The 17,721-nt window shown below is 37.5% G+C and overlaps 3 protein-coding genes across 8 annotated transcripts; 2 read left to right on the top strand and 1 right to left on the bottom strand.

Moving 5' to 3' along the window:
* Positions 1-516: 516 nt before the first annotated feature.
* Positions 517-8,913, top strand: LOC117165161 (guanine nucleotide-binding protein subunit beta-like protein 1). Of its 4 annotated transcripts, XR_013060514.1 has the most exons (6): positions 517-977; positions 1,139-1,314; positions 1,432-1,750; positions 1,887-2,218; positions 7,706-7,875; positions 7,949-8,913. XR_013060514.1 is itself a non-coding variant. In XM_033348622.2 (5 exons), exons 1-4 carry the CDS (start codon positions 834-836, stop codon positions 2,187-2,189), a joined length of 942 nt encoding a protein of 313 aa, XP_033204513.1. In that variant the 5' UTR covers positions 517-833; the 3' UTR covers positions 2,190-2,218; positions 7,706-8,913. The 4 variants fall into 4 exon arrangements, 3 of the variants coding, with proteins under 3 accessions (XP_033204513.1, XP_076481967.1, XP_033204514.1); XM_033348622.2 differs by having other exon boundaries at positions 7,706-8,913; XM_076625852.1 differs by lacking the exons at positions 7,706-7,875; positions 7,949-8,913 and adding an exon at positions 2,885-2,973.
* Positions 2,866-4,137, top strand: LOC143303854 (uncharacterized). The gene has a single exon (XM_076625851.1). The coding sequence runs from the start codon at positions 2,866-2,868 to the stop codon at positions 4,135-4,137; it is 1,272 nt and encodes a 423-aa protein (XP_076481966.1).
* A 524-nt stretch (positions 8,914-9,437) lies between the features above and the next one.
* On the bottom strand, positions 9,438-13,712 carry Tert (telomerase reverse transcriptase). Of its 3 annotated transcripts, none has more exons than XM_033348618.2 (9): positions 13,301-13,696; positions 12,575-13,137; positions 12,165-12,502; positions 11,875-12,083; positions 11,554-11,801; positions 11,258-11,451; positions 10,946-11,173; positions 10,570-10,820; positions 9,438-9,698 (listed from the first exon to the last, which is right to left on the bottom strand). In XM_033348618.2, exons 1-9 carry the CDS (start codon positions 13,332-13,334, stop codon positions 9,523-9,525), a joined length of 2,241 nt encoding a protein of 746 aa, XP_033204509.1. In that variant the 5' UTR covers positions 13,335-13,696; the 3' UTR covers positions 9,438-9,522. The 3 variants fall into 3 exon arrangements, with proteins under 3 accessions (XP_033204509.1, XP_076481965.1, XP_076481964.1); XM_076625850.1 differs by lacking the exon at positions 13,301-13,696 and having other exon boundaries at positions 12,575-12,812; positions 12,883-13,024; XM_076625849.1 differs by lacking the exon at positions 9,438-9,698 and adding an exon at positions 9,719-10,036 and having other exon boundaries at positions 13,301-13,712.
* Between the last annotated feature and the right edge of the window lie 4,009 nt (positions 13,713-17,721).

Genomic DNA, 17,721 nt, shown 5'->3' with positions numbered 1-17,721 from the left:
TATATGGTATATGTATTTATATATGTATATATATACATATCTGAATATGTGGTAATAGAACTAAAATGAAAGGAAGGCATTAAAATGAATAAAAATGTCCTCTTTCTATATTAATAACAAGCATAGCTACTTATTCACGCATCAATCCATTGATCTATTATCGTTTGAAATACAAGACTTTCTTTCCTTTTTTAAAAAAATATAATAAACAATTTCTTTTTCTTAAGCAACGAAGTTTAATTATTGCGCGATTATATTATTCTCATATTTGTCTATTTCATATAGAAAAGTATGAACTTCTTCGTCGAACCCTACAATGAAATAGGCTTTTGTAGCGTAGAACAACAGCGAATATACCTTGTTTGCGGTAGAATTAAATAGGTTATTGTATATGTTAGCGTAGAATTAAACAGGGCAGATTTCTAGCTTTATAAGTTCTTATATATGCTAACGTGGAAGGCCTTCAACATTTAACCGCATGGTGCAGCACTAGTCCGGGAACAACTAAAGCGTGAGCACTCTCATTTCCTCTCTATCTCTACTATTGTTAATGTAGAAACACGTACATAATTAAAAACTTGGTGATTAATATACTCCTCTTCATTACCAGAAATTGTGAATTTTTATGTGGTTATTTCAATATATGAACTAAGTTTATTGCTATAAACATTTAACTTAAAAAATATCCTTTTGGTAAAAATTACTGTAATGTGATAAATTTATGTATTTATCTTATTCGCTTGTGTATTTATACATGTTCCTACATAAAACTTGTAATTAAAATCTTTATTTATACTGTATCACAAACATTAAAGTATATAAAGCTTATTTCAATGGCAATACCTTCACCGGATCCAAAATATGTTTTCCGGGGTGATATGGATTGTGTGAATTGTATTCTTTTTCAAATGGCGCCTAATGTGGAAAATCTCTATGCAGGCACTGCTGAAGGCAATGTTCATATCTGGGATTTAAATGTAAATAAAATACTTTGATACTTTTCTCACACTTTATCAAATGACTTTCTAAATTTGCTATAGCTTGAAACAACACAGATATAGATACTATGACATAAATGTATAGGTAATAGGATAAAGTTTCTCTGATATTTTTGTAATGCAGCTTCTTCGTGTTAAAGACAAACAGAGAACTGTACCAAATTAAATCAGAAGAAGATTCTTGTTTAAATTTGCAAAACTTAAGAAATGATACCTTGCTTGTACAACACAAATGTGGTTTAATGAAAATATATAAGAAAAGAGAAACTCAGTGGACTGCATATAAATCCATTAATATATATTGTCATTTTTGCAGGTATATATGTATACATAAAATATTAAATGTAATATTTTATGGAAAATTAGTTACATTTACTTGATATATATTCTACTTATTGTATAAAATAAATTATTCATAAAATATCTGTAACAGGTTTAAAATATTTTCTGAAAATGAAATATTCGTGCCGGTTAAAGAATCCACTGTTGGAATATTGTCTTTAAATACTTTTAGTGTAGAATTGAAATTGAATTCTTGCAATTTCAAGAAATTGGGAGAAGTAATGGCTATCAAACCATTAAAAAATGAAAAATTAGTTTTAGTTGCTTATGAAGCAGGAGAGTTAATCTTATGGGATGTTCGACAAAGTAAAGTATTAAGTTCTTTAACAGTAGAGACATGTCCAATGGCTTTAGACTTTGATACTACTTTATCAAAGGGTGCTATTGCTGGTCCTACTAATAATATACAGGTACAAATTAAGAAATAAGCATAAAATATATAAGTAATTGAATTGGAAATATATTTATTTTCATTGAACACTTTCATAAATAGAAGGCTAACTAAGATTGGTTTTTCTTATATTAATATAAATTTTACATTTTTAGATATTTAGTTTATCAGTTGATCATTTACTGCATAATAAGAACAAAATAACAATGACAAATCCTGGCACTTCTATAATTACAATTAGACCTGATGCTAAAATTATGGCAGTAGGAGGATGGGACAGTCGAATTAGACTATATTCTTGGAAAACTTTGAAACCATTAGCTGTTTTAAATCAACATAAGGATACTGTACATGATATTAGTTATTCTATAGAAAGAATAAAAGCATATGATAATAAATTTATAATGGCCACAGCTGCAAAAGATGGATACATAGCATTATGGGACATTTACAATTGAATCTTATCACAAAATGAAAAACTATTATTGTAAGTTAAACAAAAACATTTTCAAGTAATAAAAAAATCTAGTTTAATATATATAAAATTACTACTATTATTTGCTCATTGTAATGAGACTTACAGCCCAGTACAATCTCCATTGCAGATGTATATTTAATAATAACATTTTAGGTCATCTCAAAGATTTATTTCGTTTCCTTATTGTGAAGCCCAAGAAAGACAGAGATAGAGAACTCTCCGAACCGCTCGGTATTGGACGGACTTGGAAAAAGTCAGGCGGTCTTGAGCCGATACTTACGACATACAAATCAGAGTAACCCTACCCTTCGGCTCTTTTCGTCTCGATCGAGATCGTTCAACTTTATCTAAGTCTGTCTGAAGTCGTAATTTTCTATACTCATACACACTCAGTAAATACAAAATTTCTTTAAACGATTTGGTTTGCTAGCTATCGCGGCTATTCCATAGAACTGATTGCGCGAAACAATTCCCGGTGTTACCTATGACTCGTACCAACGATGACACAATTATTAATAAGTAGCCGAAATAAGAAAAACACACAGCTTTTATATTTTTTACTTCTTTGTTATGAGATAGTTTCAGTTGGATTGTCGAAAATCTTATGAACAAAATGATACCTATAATGACTATATTGAAAGTGGTATTTGAAAACAATGGCTGACTACAATACAGGAGAAGCAGGATTGACCGACGAGCAGGTGGCCCAGATGCGAACATCTGAGCTAAAAGACGAACTGAGAAGACGACGGCTGAGACTAGCGGGCAGAAAACGCGAGCTGGTAGAACGATTGCTTGCTGCGTTACGCATAGAACGGGAACACGGTGCACGAGAAGACGATCCAGAGGATGACAACGACGACGATGAGATTGGCGTGGTTGGGGACCGTTTGGACGTTAACGGCCCAGGAAAGCGCAATCTCAATAGTGAAGACGACGGAATTCGGGTAACTCCAGTGTTAAGACGATCGAGACAAGACGAGCCTAGGTGCATGCTGTTAACGTTCAGAGACGTAGAGGACTCGCTAGAGAAGTTCAGCTGGGACGGTCTGCCGAGTGTAAGTCGATGGATCGAGGACTTCGAAGAAATGGCAAAAGTGTGTGGGTGGTCAGACATCCACATGGTAGCTTTCGCTAAGAAACTGCTCACGGGCTCCGCTCAATCCGTCGTGAAGCGAGAACGATGCACGAAGTTCTGGATAAAGCTAAGGGAGGCGTTAAAGGATGAGTTCGAAGACGCAGTAAGTGACCAACAGATACACCAGGAGTTAGCAAATAGAATGAAGAGACCAGATGAGAGTCTGCAACAGTACATGAACAGTATGCGTGAGATTGCGAGACAGGGAACAGTCGATATACCGTCGCAAATCAGCTATATCATTCAAGGCATCCCCGACGAGGTCGCGAACAAGGCCGTGTTGTATGGAGCCAAGAACATGCAACCACTGAAAGAACGCCTGAAGCAGTATGAAGCAATGAGGAGGGACATGAAGGCGAAGACAAAGTTTGGGGGACGCAAGGAGGATAAAGGAAAACGATCGGAAGTGCGAAGCCAGCCGAGGCCAACAGCGAGTGATAAGAGAAGATGTTTCAATTGTGGCAGTGCGGATCGCTTAAGTGCTAAGTGTCCGGAGAAAGGAAAAGGTATGAAGTGTTTCAAATGCAACGAGTTTGGACATGTGGCGGCGAATTGTACAGCGCGACAAGTAAAGACTTACGTAATCTCAAGACCGGAGAGGAAAAAGTACTTGAAGGACGTGTCGATAGATGGCTGCAGGTTTGCCTCGTTAGTGGATACAGGTAGTGACCTCACGTTTATACGATCGGATGAGTATGCGAGGTTAGGATCACCACCTCTGGGAAACTGCAAACTTAGGTTTGATGGTTTTGGTTCCGCTGGCAATAGTACCTGGGGCGAGTTTACATGACGGTCGATGGGTACGAATTTACTGTCATCCTGCATGTTTTCTCGAATGAGGTAATGACAAGACACAGCCTGCTGTTAGGTACTGATTTCTTAGACCAGGTAGAGTTGCGAGTCAAACGGGGCGAGGTGACCTTTTTACGACTCGACAGTCAGACTGACAGTCACGAGGACGCGCCGGATGTACTGAGGGTAAACGCGATAGAACAAACCAACGAGATAGACTTGTCGCATGTACGAGAACCTCATTACCGTGAAGCCATTCGCGATATTATTAAAGGGTATAGGCCGGAGAAGAAGCGAGACGTCGGGATAACCGCAAAAATAGTTCTGAAGAGCGACAAACCCGTAGCACGAAGACCGCGAAGACTGGCGCCGTCGGAAAGAAAGGAAGTAGACGATTTGATGGAAGCATGGACAAACGAGGGCGTCATCAAACCATCAGACTCGGAGTATGCGAGTCCGATAGTGGTAGTCCGAAAGAAAGATGGCTCCATCAGGGTTTGCGTCGATTTTCGTGAGCTTAACGAACTCATTGAGTGTCCACATTTTCGTTGCCTTTAATTGAAGACATTTTAGATGCGTTGCAGGGCGCCCAGCTTTTTACGACGATAGATCTAAAAAATGGGGTTTTCCACGTAAGTCTAGACAAAGATAGCCAGAAGTATACTTCTTTTGTTACGCCAACGGGGCAATACGAATTTCTGAAGTTGCCGTTCGGTCTGAAAATTTCCCCTATTGTCTTCCAAAAGTATATATTGAAGATTTACAAAGAACTGATGGATAAGGGTATTGTCATCGTGTACATGGACGATATCATTATCCTTGCAAAGAATTTAGAGGAGGCATGGGAACGCTTGCAGATGGTCATAGAATTAACTAGGCAGTATGGGCTAGTCATAAATTGGAAGAGATGTCGTTTTATGCAGAGGGAAATCAAGTATTTGGGGCACATAGTCTCGGAAAACACCATAAAGCCGTCCGCTCATAAAACCAAGGCCGTTGCAAACTTTCCCAAGCCAACATCGGTTAGAAAGGTCCAGAGTTTCTTGGGACTTACGGGATATTTGCGAAAATTCCTTAGAGGCTACGCGAAGATTGCCAAGCCCTTAACCGATCTGTTGAAAAGGGAGATAGACTTCAGGTTCGGGGATCGGAAATCAGAAGCTTTCGAAACTTTGGAAGCAGCGCTTACCAGCGGGCCTGTGTTAACACTTTATAGAATAGGCGCAGAGACCGAGTTGCATACGGACGCGTCCGCAGAGGGTGACGGAACAATATTAATGCCACTAGATCTAAACGACGGACAATTCCATCCGGTCTACTTTGCCAGTGGGAAAACAACTCCCGCGGAAGCGGAGTACACCAGCTACGAACTAGAGGTGCCAGCAATAGTAAAAACGTTGAAAAGGTTCAGGGTATATCTGTTAAGTGTGCCGTTTACTATTGTTACGGATTGTCAAGCATTCGCCATGACGATGAGAAAGAAAGACTTGTGTGTGCGTGTGGCTAGATGGGCCTTGTTACTGGGCGAGTTTAAGTATCAGGTGTGTCATCGGCCGGGGAAAAGTATGCAGCACGTGGATGCTCTGAGTAGGAACCCCCTGCTGAGCACTATGTATGTAACAGAGAGCGAAGACGGGCTGATTGCACGGTTGAGAAGGGCACAGAACAAGGACATTGAAGTCCGTAGGATTTTGGACGCCGCAACGTGCAGTCAGGCCGATGGGTATGTAATAAGAAACAATATGTTGTATAAGGAGTGTAAGGACGATGTGCTAATAGTAGTACCGAAGGCGATGCAGGTTCAAGTAGTCAGGCAAGCGTACGAGCGTGGGCATTTCGGGGTCACCAAAACAGAGGCTATGGTAAAAAAGGACTCCTGGTTCAAGGGACTACGCGAAAAGGTCGAACACGTGGTATCCAACTGTCTTAACTGTATCCTAGCCGAACGAAAATTAGATAAGCAAGAGGGATATCTTAATCCACTGGACAAAGGCGACACGCCGTTAGATACTTACCATATTGACCATGTGGGCCCCATGACAGCTACAAAGAAGCAAGCGGCTATTTTTGGGAGCCCACGACGAATCATCTCCGATCGGGGAACAGCGTTCACATCCAACGCTTTCCGAGAGTATTGCGAAGGAGAAAATATAAAGCATTTATTAATCACGACGGGGGCGCCGAGGGGGAACGGGCAGGTAGAGAGAGTAAACAGGACTCTCATACCCATTACTAACTAAACTGACTGCCCCTAAACTCGATGATTGGTATAAACATATCGACCAGGTTCAGAAATACTTGAATTCCACCGTAAACAGAAGTACGGGGAAAACTCCTCTTCAGCTACTGGTCGGGGTCGAAATGCAAGTCAAGGAAGATGCGCAAGTTAGAAAGCCTGATTGACGAAGAGTGGGCCGCGAGGTTCGAAGAACAACGCCGCGAGCTACGTGAGGACGCGAAAAGGAAGATCGCTGCAACTCAAGAGGAGAATCGGCGAAATTATAATAAAAAAAGAAAGAGTGCGAAGCAGTACCAAAGGGGGGACCTTGTCGCCATAAAGAGAACACAGTTCGGCGCAGGGTTAAAACTCGGGGGCAGATTTGTGGCGGATCGGTATCAACAGGACGCCGACAGGTCGAGGCATCAACGCGGCGCAACACCTCCCGGGCGATCCGCGGGTACCAACCGCCAACACTAGAGGGCTACGACGACAACGAGTCTGTCTGTCTAACTCGCTAGCGGGTTGAATATACGAGCGATTGATAGAAATACCGCACCTAGCGAGACTCCCTCTACGTCTAAGGCAGGGACTACCGGGCATAGCCTTACTGACGAGTCCACCGGTAGTCCCGGGACGAAACGCACTCTCTCACTCTCCTTCCATCAGCCTCAGATTTTTGGGTCCGTACCGGGTAGTGCGAGCCATGCGAAATGACCGCTACACCGTGGAGAAAGTAGGAGAGCATGAGGGACCCGCGCACACCTCGACGACTGCCGATTTCATGAAGCCTTGGGTCCTGAACGCCGAAGATGACGCATCCGACGATAGCGAGAATGAACACAACATCTGAGGGCAAATGTTACTGCAGGATGGCCGAGTGTAGTATCGGGGAGAAGGGCCTAAGAAACGTCGAGCTAACTGCAGACAATGTCGCGAGAGCCGAGGCGCTGTCGGCTCCATCAATGCGTTATCGGGTCCTTCAAATAAATAGCTTCGCCGAAAAGACCTACGTGACCCTGGCTACGAGCGTCTGCGGAACACGCGTGCGGTGGGCCTAGCAAAAGACACAAGAATGCTACAACGGCCAGAGAGTTAGTCGAGAAGCAGAGTGCGAGTTGAGCGGACGCAGAGTGTGCATCGACGTGCGACGATATTGTAGTCGGTCCTCTTGTTGTTGAATATCACGTATTAAAATACATTAAACTTTGAGCCTACCATCATTACTTGTCCTTACTCTAAGAATCCATCAGTTACTACATAGATTTCCATTGTGCCCCTGTTTCTCCATCCATTACTTTATTCCTTTCTGTCCCGTCTACTAATCTCTTGTTTATAACTTTTCCAGTATCTTTCCTATGCAATCCAGCGTCCATAACGGTCCAGCGTCTTCAGGAGCCCGTCATACACAAGGTTCCACAACAGCGGTCCTAAAACCGACCCCTGCGGAACCCCGGCGTACACGTTCCTCCTTACAACGCCATCCCGACAGTGTACGACAATCTTCCTCTCGACCAGGTAATCCCAAATCAGCTCCTGCAGTCTTCCTGGTAGCTGCCTTCTTCTAATTTCCTCTCTTATCTTCCCCCAGCTCAGGATATTGAAGGCGTTCTTCACGTCCAAGGCGACCAGAACGCACACCAGACCCTTCCTTCTACATTCCTTGGCAATCGCAACCGTCCTATCAAGGGCTTCCAGAGTTCCTCTCCTTCTCCTGAAGCCGTATTGATCCTTGTGGAAGGAATCCCTACCGATGCTCCTCTCAATAAGCATCTTAAGTGTGTGCTCCCAAACTTTGCTCAATGCCGGCAGTATGCTGATCGGTCTATACGACGATGAAATCAGCGGGTCTCTGGCTGGCTTGGGTATAAGGACAACCCTAGCCACCTTCCATACCGCCGGTATTCTTCCTGTATTATTTATTTCGTTGAGCACATCCAGGAGCACTCCCGTCCGTTGTTCCGCGACTATTCTTATAATTCCTCCTGAAATCCCCTCCACGCCAACAGCTTTCCTGGGATCACACTTGCCGACGGCTATCTTCAAATCTTCTTTGCCGATGTCCAGGTCCACTTCTCCGTCGGCTGTCCCAGGTAGGATCTGTAATTCTTGGTACATCTCCGGCCGCGATTCCTGTCTGGTGACGAAGAGGTTTTCCAGGATCCCTACCACCCTGTCCCTCCCAAGGGGCTCAGCTGGTATCGTCCGTATCATTTTTGCTAACTAACTAACTTTGGTCTGAAGGACCTTAACTATGAAAATGCCAAGACCCATGCTGGGTCCTTAAGACTATTGATAGTACGCGCCAAGGATGGCTACCATCTTGCCCGCGGTGTGTGGCATGGTCTCTGATGTGGACTGATGTTACACTTTCTTTTTAATAGAAACTTTATTTTAGACAGACTATCACGTGGCATGTGGACGTTGCAACAATGCAGCATAATTATAGTTATAATACATATATTATATCATAATTCATATCATAATATACATATCATAATTATTTGATAATAATATATTGATCGACGACATTGTCATAGATAGCAAATCGATACTCTAGAGCTGGACATATGCAGATGTGATGTACGTATCACGTAAAGTTGGTACTTAGGTTGTAGTAAGAAGGCTGAGTCGTAACCCAACTACTAATTTTCCTTTATAAAACTTTATTATAAATGTTAACACTTACAAAATAACACCGAACCGGAGAAAAGGGGTTGTATGAGTACAGCAACTAGAAGAAAAACAAAAACTGCCCGAGCTGGGTAAAGTCTCGGTTTATATACGTTTTGGTTTTAGGATGTTGAGGGGCTAGGTGTAGGTTATGATGTGGAAAAGTGTCCATATCCTATCTCTGATGTGGACTAAGGTGCGTCACAGCCTTGGTGTATGCTATGATGATGCGGTGATGTGTCCAAAAGTGTCCGAAGGTCGGCGGTCGATGTCTTATCTCTGATGTAGGTTGAGATGTGATTGATGTCACATACGCAAGAATCGACGGGAGCGTCTAAATTTTCATATGTATCCTGCTATCTAATTTACGGATGATTCTGGATAGTAATTTTTTAATATATTTAATATATTTCGTAAATTCATATATTTAATACTGTACATATAATTTTATAAAAATAGAAATATAGAATATATAAATATATTGGAATAATACTATAATTTATGAGATTTGTTTATTTGTATCCTTTTACGTTGTGAAAAGTATCTAATAAATTTTGGTTGTAAAATTTTGTCCTTCATAAAGACTGTTTTGTAAGACATCCATAAGATGTGTAAAATTTTGCGATTCCATTTGTTGAAACTTAATTTATCTATTGTTCCTATCTCACCTAAAATAAACATTGATATTTATGTACAGTTACTTACATAACCGATCAAACACTCTATCAAACAGAATAACGTTTTGGACATTGAACCAAACAACTTGAGCTTTTTTGAAAAATTAGGAGGAATAGTTTACTAGATGACGCGTAAAAAAAATTTTGAAAAAATTGCAATCGATCAGAATCGCAAAGTACAAAGTAGAGGTTGCCCAAATAATTGTAATGAATATTTAAACTACAGATTTTTTAAATTTATGTCAATTGTACGTGCATACGTATGGGTGTTCGGGTGTAGTTGTAAAAATTTTAAGGGATGCTTCTTGAAGCTGAAATAAGATGAAAATCTAGAACAAAAAAAATTGCGTTATTAGGTTTGTTTTTTATTAATTACTGACAATTAACAATTGGCCGAAATATCCCTGTACATGAGCAAACCTCCTTACACGAACGAAAGTAGGTTAACCTAAACAGCGGGATAACACAGGGATCCTTAAATCGAACGGTACATAGGCAGCAGCTTACCTTGTACAAATCATAGAGAAGAAAATTAAGACATTTAAAGGCGTAACCGTAATCGATTGCGATTATATATTTAACGTTTATATAGCTAACGTATGGTTTAAATTTCATTACAGGTTCAAATACAAAATTTGCAAAAAGAGATCTTTACTATTTTCTTCGCGATTCCGACCAATCGCATTGTTTTCAAAACTTTCTTCATACGTCATCTAGTAGACTATTCTTCCTAAATTTTCAAAAAAACTCAAAACATTTGTTCCAATTTTTAAAACCTTATTCTGTTTTATAGTGTTTGATCGGTTATGTGAGTAACTATAGATAATAATATTTCTTAACATCGCATAATAATATATCTTACCTATTAAAGATGTTTTTATAATGTGTCTTGCAATTCGTTTATCAATATTTTGCATAACTAAAAGTATACCTTGGATATTTCTTGGCTCATTATCAAATAACTCTTTTATCAAAATGCAAGTATATTCTGCCTGTAATAAGCATGCTCGTTTTATGATTCTCATTATAGTGTTTTCAGAATTAATTGTTCTGTTTAAAATAAATTTTGATAATTTTAAACATGCTATATTACTTAACCGCTTTCTTAAATATCTGAAAAAAAATTTACAGTTAAAATCTCTATGAAATACTACAAAATATAGATATATTGTAATTATGTAGTAGTATACTTTTTATCATAATATTCATAATATATGTGTGTTTACACAATTACTTACACTAGAGGAGGTAGATCATCCTTTTTAGAAACTTTTATTGTATGACTAAAATTGGTATGTGAATGTTTATATTCTACTTCTAAAGTAGTACAATTAATTTCATAGCCAATGTAAGTAATATTGTCCACAGTTATGTTTCCATCACAAGTCACAACATTAGTACGAGTCTTTGATGGTTTAAAGTAACAATTATACTGTGGGATTCCTTCTTTTGTAAGTTGTAAAAATCTATTCCACAAAATAAAATGATTAATAAAATATATTTTTTTGAACTTTTTAATTATGAACTTATTAAGTGATTTTGTATCTTACTGTCTTGCAACACTTTCACTTTCAGTGACATATAAAATGTCATCCACATATTTTATAATTTTTCCAGTTGTTAAATATGTTGACATTGCTTTATGTAATATAAAATTATAATATATATCTGATAAAACTGATGATGTAATTGCACCTTGAACAACTCCTTTTGTTATAACATGAACCTCCTCATTTATTTTTACCTATAAATCAAAATATTATGTTTTGTAGCCTCAAACACCGATTTTAAATAGTATTTATAGTATTTTAATTACATAATTTTCATAAAATTTTGTTTTTCATACTCTTTGTTGAAAAATAACTTCTGAAATTTTTTCTAGTAGCCATTTTTTTTTTACTTGTTGCCATCTCATATTTGTATTTGAATATAATGTACCAGGTGCTAAAGGTAATAATAAATTTGGATCAGAGAAATATTGTTTATAACATACAATCTCCTCCACAAATTTTTTACTTTTAACTGCATAATACTTGAGTATCAAATTTTCAGGAAGATCTTTACAGAGTGTTTGTATAATGTTATATAATTCCTCTATAGTATAAAATAAAAATGTTAGCACCTATTTGTAAATGTATTAAATATTTAAAATTGAGAATAATTATACCTTGTATTATAGAACCAAAAGCATTTGTTACATCACAAGACACAAAATATAAATGTGTTGTTCCTTCATTACGTTTATGTTGAACAATTGATTCCCATTCATTTCCAAAATTAGTGTTTCCATATATTGTAGTATGCAATTGTTTTAAAAATTTAAATATTAGATTCAAATGATTTGTCTCAGGATTCTTATGATCAATGGTATAATATCTAGAACATAATTTTTTAATCAATTTTCTCTCTAGAATATGAAACGACATACTCATGTTTAAATACAATTTGATTACATACCTTGGTTTAACGTACTCTGGCTTAAATATAGGTCGCACATCAGAATTTTTAGGAATTAATACATATCTGCCTATTGGTGGCTTCCACCCCTTACAGTTAATATCAGGTTGCAAGGTATTTGAACGTTTTCCTTTCTTAATAAATTTCCTTTGAATGGAGTTCCAAGTTGAACGCATAATATATAATCTTTCATTATTTTTAGAAGCTAATGTCATATGAAAATAAGTGTACAATATCTTTAGAAGAAATCCGACAAAAAGCCATTTTACAACTTTTGCTATAATGTACCATTGTGTCCCAGTAGTTTTAATATCTTGCAGCCATGTAATACTAGAGATCTAAAACATATATTTTAATACTGCAAATTCATTGAATGTAATTAATTTTGTTAAAAGGATGCTGTTACGTACATCTAATTTTTTAATAAAAGGCGTCAAATTAAATGATTTAAAGCATGGTGTGTCCAATAAGTGAAACATAGCTAGTTTTATTTTTTTTAAATTCCGTAACTTTCCAAACAGGCCCAGAGGAATTATTTTAGAGAATATAAGATCAAAAAATAACTTTAATTGCTTCTTGTTAACCTGATATTCGCATTCTGACTTTACTTCACTAGATTCTTGTTTCTGGGTTAAATGCTTCAGAACACTAAAATAATGGAATTTTGTATGTCTCTTTTTAAATTGCTCTAAAATCGGAGAAACAAGTGGAATAGAACCTTCATAATCAGCAACGATATTATTTGTCATAGTTCTTTCTACAATAAACTGATATATTTCTTTTCCAGTCTCAGCCTTGTCGAAAAGACATTCTTTCAAACTTGTATAACCTTTATAACTTGGTAAACACGAAGATGTATTATACAAAGAAATAGTTAATTCTTTCTTCATATACTGTAAATTATGATACACATTTTCTTTAGGAAACATTTTCCTTTTTTCTGTTTTAGTCTTAGTTCTTATTTGAGTTGAATCTAGAATAATAATTTATTACTATTGATCCATATTATGACATTTCTAACTTTTAATTATATTGGATTTACGTAAGTTTAGGTATACTTAATGACATAAATGACACAAAATTATCAAAGCTTATTTGAAATATCATAAATATGATATTTAGTATGTAATACATACGATTCTTTGCACTTCGTGTAGTAAAATGATCCATCGCTTGTATTTTATAATTAAAACGTCAGTATTGTTTACGTCAGTAAACTGCCGATATTTCTTAATACAAAGGGAGTCCAAATATCAAACACTGGTATCAAGGTATACAAACTGCTTGATTAAAATTAAGAAAATCCCTACATGCATATGCGCATTAACTCCTCGCCGATGAGATACCGGCAACACGTGCTTGACATTACAGGCGAAGAGTAGAAAAGACAAGACAGGCAATAGTTTTTCGCCTGGAGGTCACTTGACGTCCTTACCATTTTTATGTCACATGCGACGTTATCGATTCGATATAGTAGCGGCTTGAATTAAAATTAAAGCTAAAGTCTTCTAAGACATTACAAATAAAATATGGAAGGGATATTCTATAATCGCAAAGGAAGTACTGAATTGTATACTTATATATACATACTACTCAGAAAATAGCAACAAAATCTATAAATAATTTAAACAGACAATTTAAGGTCATGAAAAGAGAAAGAAAAGCAACTAACTTACATGCGTACACATTACATGATGTCTTCCGATATTTTACAATACCTCAGGGTGTCCCATGATGAGTGTTAATAACTTACTTGTTGCCTAATAGAAGAAAAAAGAATTTGAAATGATATGTTATAAAAATTATATACATATGTCGGAGTTTACATTAGAATTAGGGTTAGGGGCGTGAAACAAATCTTCATTTGTATTACGCATTGTCGTTATGCAATAGAGAAGATATTGACTAGTGCAAATACGATTATTACAGAATTTGACAAGTAACCGTGGTAATTAAATACTCGAGAAGCTAATGACAATGATCCTAGGTTCAATAACGAATCCGCGGTCAACGGGATGATAGATGTACGTGCTCACAAACTCTAAGTCGAACTCTTTGTTAATAAAACGCGTAATATTCACCGATCGTAAGGCGTTACTCTTTTCATCGATGAGATCGCAAGAAAAGAAAGAATTTCCGTCCCGATGATGCCACAGAGAAAAACTATGATGGGATGTGTCTAAGGACACGAGATCAACGGATTCGTCGAGGATAGCCCTCGTTCAGAAAGTGAGGGAAATTGACGTTGCTGTTAATTGGTCAATTTCCACGTTGGTGGTTAGAAAAAGATGCTAGCCGCCCTCGAGGGAAAGTTGCTAGTGGGAGACGCCGTTTGTTGAAAAATAGGTCTCCCCTATCTTCCTGTAGTTGAGACAAAGACTGTTTGTCTGTTTGGAGGACTTTAGTTAACTAAATCTTAAGATGTATAACGGGCCCTCAGGCTAGCTGAATATGTACTGCGGAGACGCATCGACATTTGGCAATCATCTTACTCGAAGAACAGGGTCTGCGTGTGGCGAGCCGCGGGACAGAAACCGTTGGAATGTTTACTGTCGCGTGCCGCTACAAATATTTCTTTTAAGGAGAGCTATAGAATTACTTCATACCTTTGTTAGACAAAGCGTTCATCCCTTGACCGCGGCTACGTTTGGCGACTGACCGTCGCCTCGAGCCCAAGCTCATTATCACAAATCTCGAACAATTACAATCGGATTAAATAACTACAATTGTTTAATGACAGCTATAGTAGACTCTAGATTACAATGTTGCGAGATTATCCAAAATTCCAGAGGCTCCGTTGTTCTTTCATCTCCGACACATATATACCTTTTTAGGGGGCACGTTAGTGTGTAAGCACCTGATGTAAGATGTAAACGCCTCTATCCACTAGAAACCCCTCCTCATTCTCCTCTTCATTGGTACTGTGTAAGCAACCCACTATCTCACTGCATTACTTCGGGTTGGTCTTATTATGCACCCTGTTCAATCTCTTCTTCTTCTTCTCCTTCTCTCGATCTCTTTCTCCTTGCTTTGCCTCGCCTTCATTATCTTATAACAGACATCTTGGAACTCCTTCCAATATTCCTCTTCGTTGGCAACCACTTCCACAATGGCAGTTGTTAGTGTCTCTCCTACTCTGTTTTCTATGGTACGTTCCACTAGGATTTATCCATCTAGGACATTTCAATAAGACATGCTCCGCGTCATCCCCCTCCTCATTACAGTCCCACCATCTTGAGTAGGTCTCCTTCCTAATAGTTTTCCTATATACATTAAATATACCATGCCCACTCAAGATCTGCAGATACTCTAACATATCGCATCTATAGCACCTCTGTATATTCGGGAGAATTCTGGCTGTAGCTATCGTCAGCGGCGTCCTCATTTTAATAACGGCATTCTTCTGAGCCCTGACCTTGCGCCTTTAGATTACCATTTATTTCGTTCTATGCAGAACTCCTTAAATGGTAAAGTTTTTAATGACGCTAACAATGTAAAATCACATTTAATTCAGTTTTTTGCTGGCAAAAATCAGAAGTTTTATGAACTTGGAATTATGAAACTGCCTGATAGATGGCAAAAGGTCATCGATAAAAACGGATAATATCTAATTGAATAAAGTTATATTTTTAAGCAAAAATTTTGAATTATCATTCTGTGGCGGCACGCGCCACGGAACTTCCCAACGGTTTCGCGATACAAAGTGCTACGTTGTCAAAGCGCAACACCGACGTGCCCAATGTGCCATCGATATGCCGACGTTTCTTCCGCCGAATTCTCGGAAGAGCATACACGCGCCAGCCGTCGCGGTACATCTAATGAACGCATGCTAGTGGGGATATCGATGGGCAACGAAGGGAAGAATTCGTTCGATCTGGAACAAAAGGACGGTCTGTCTTGAGCCGTGAAATAAATAAGTCCTCAATGCCATTGCGTAGCAAACGCACCGATTGAACTCTTAGTGTTAATTGTTAATTGTTACCAGTTATTTGTTGATCGTATCTTTTAATTGTTATTTGTTGACTCTGTCTGTTAAATTGTTTGTTAAGGGGGGGGGTAAGGTTTAAAATTTTTTTTTTTAATTTTTTTAATTGAATGCATAACATCTTAAGAATATTGTGTCAAAATTTCAAGTTGATTGGAGCAAAATTGACGAAGTTACGAGTATTTTTATACATGTCGGATGATATTATCTACCCAACCCGAGCGTGCTATTGTTACTTCGCAGACAATTTTTTTCTCTATATAATACCTAATCTTACCCCCAGATCTATTTATAGTACTTAACGACTTAAGTACAAACCTCTTTATATCTGTACTGTATATTTTGTCAGTGTAGAGTAAAAAATTTAGTGTAGGAGTAAATATTCCATTTTCATTAAGTTTTGTGTTAAATTATTACTAAAATGCCTAAAAAAGTTACTAGATCTGATAGACAATCAACTGGTTCGAGATTATATCGACCTAGAAAAATTGTACCTCCGCATAAACGTAAATACGAAGGCACTTCAACAAGTAGCGCGTCAACTAAAAAAATAAAAATGACCGTTGAAGATCAAGTTACGAAGGATCGTGAAAAATATTATAGGATAATTGATTTTTTATTAGTCTTTTCAACAATTGCTACGCTAGTGAAGAGGTAAGCCGATAAAATTCGCTTATGAATGTTTTATACCAAATTTTTTAGTGTTCAAAACTTTAAAGCGTTTTCCCCACAACTCACGTTTTCAAAGTCGGTGCCCCTGATAACTTCAAAACTGCTACACCGATACTTTTGAAATTTTGAACACTATTTCTGTACATAATTTACGAGGTAACACTGCAGAGCTTTTTCAAATTTGTTATTTTTATTTTAAAATAACAAATTAGCCGCAAATTTTCGCACAAAATTGAGTTTTTCCCTTCAAAGTGTTACAAAAAAGTAAAAAATTGAAATTTCGAAAAACCCTTGCAGCGTTATCTGGGGAAAACTATTACCTAACGAATGAACTTCAACTTTTTGATTTCAGATGATCCAGCACCAAGTTCTGAGGGGCACCGCAATTATACTTTTTTCGGGGACACGTCCGAATAATTGCTGCCATTGCCGTATTTTTTAATATTTCTCCGTAAAAATTTTATACAATATTCTTCGAATGTCGTACTTTAATGTACTATTGGTTTTAAAAAAGAGATTTTAACTGTGTCATCACAAAAATTCACAAAAGCATGCCTTTTTTTGTACGAATTAACCTTACCCCCCCCCCCCTTAATATTGTTGTTCATTAAACATCAAGAGTAGTTCCTTAAACGCACTATCACCTACTAACCACCTCAATTCTTATTTGTATTAACTATAGTTGCCAACTCAATATGATATATGCCTGGTAATATATGTATAGAAATTTTGGACTGCAGGTTGTGCAATTCTTAAATTTATATCATTATTCAAATAGTAGTATTCAGAAATATTGATAGTTTTATCGCATTCTAAATATATAATAATATTTTGGAATATTAATATTTGGAACCGCGGTTCCAGTTAAATATATCAAAAATTGATACTATTTGTCGACAA

This window comes from Bombus vancouverensis, chromosome 17 (genome assembly GCF_051014615.1).
Source record: "Bombus vancouverensis nearcticus chromosome 17, iyBomVanc1_principal, whole genome shotgun sequence".
NCBI lineage: Eukaryota > Metazoa > Arthropoda > Insecta > Hymenoptera > Apidae > Bombus > Bombus vancouverensis.
This window is presented reverse-complemented; position numbering and strand designations above follow the sequence as displayed.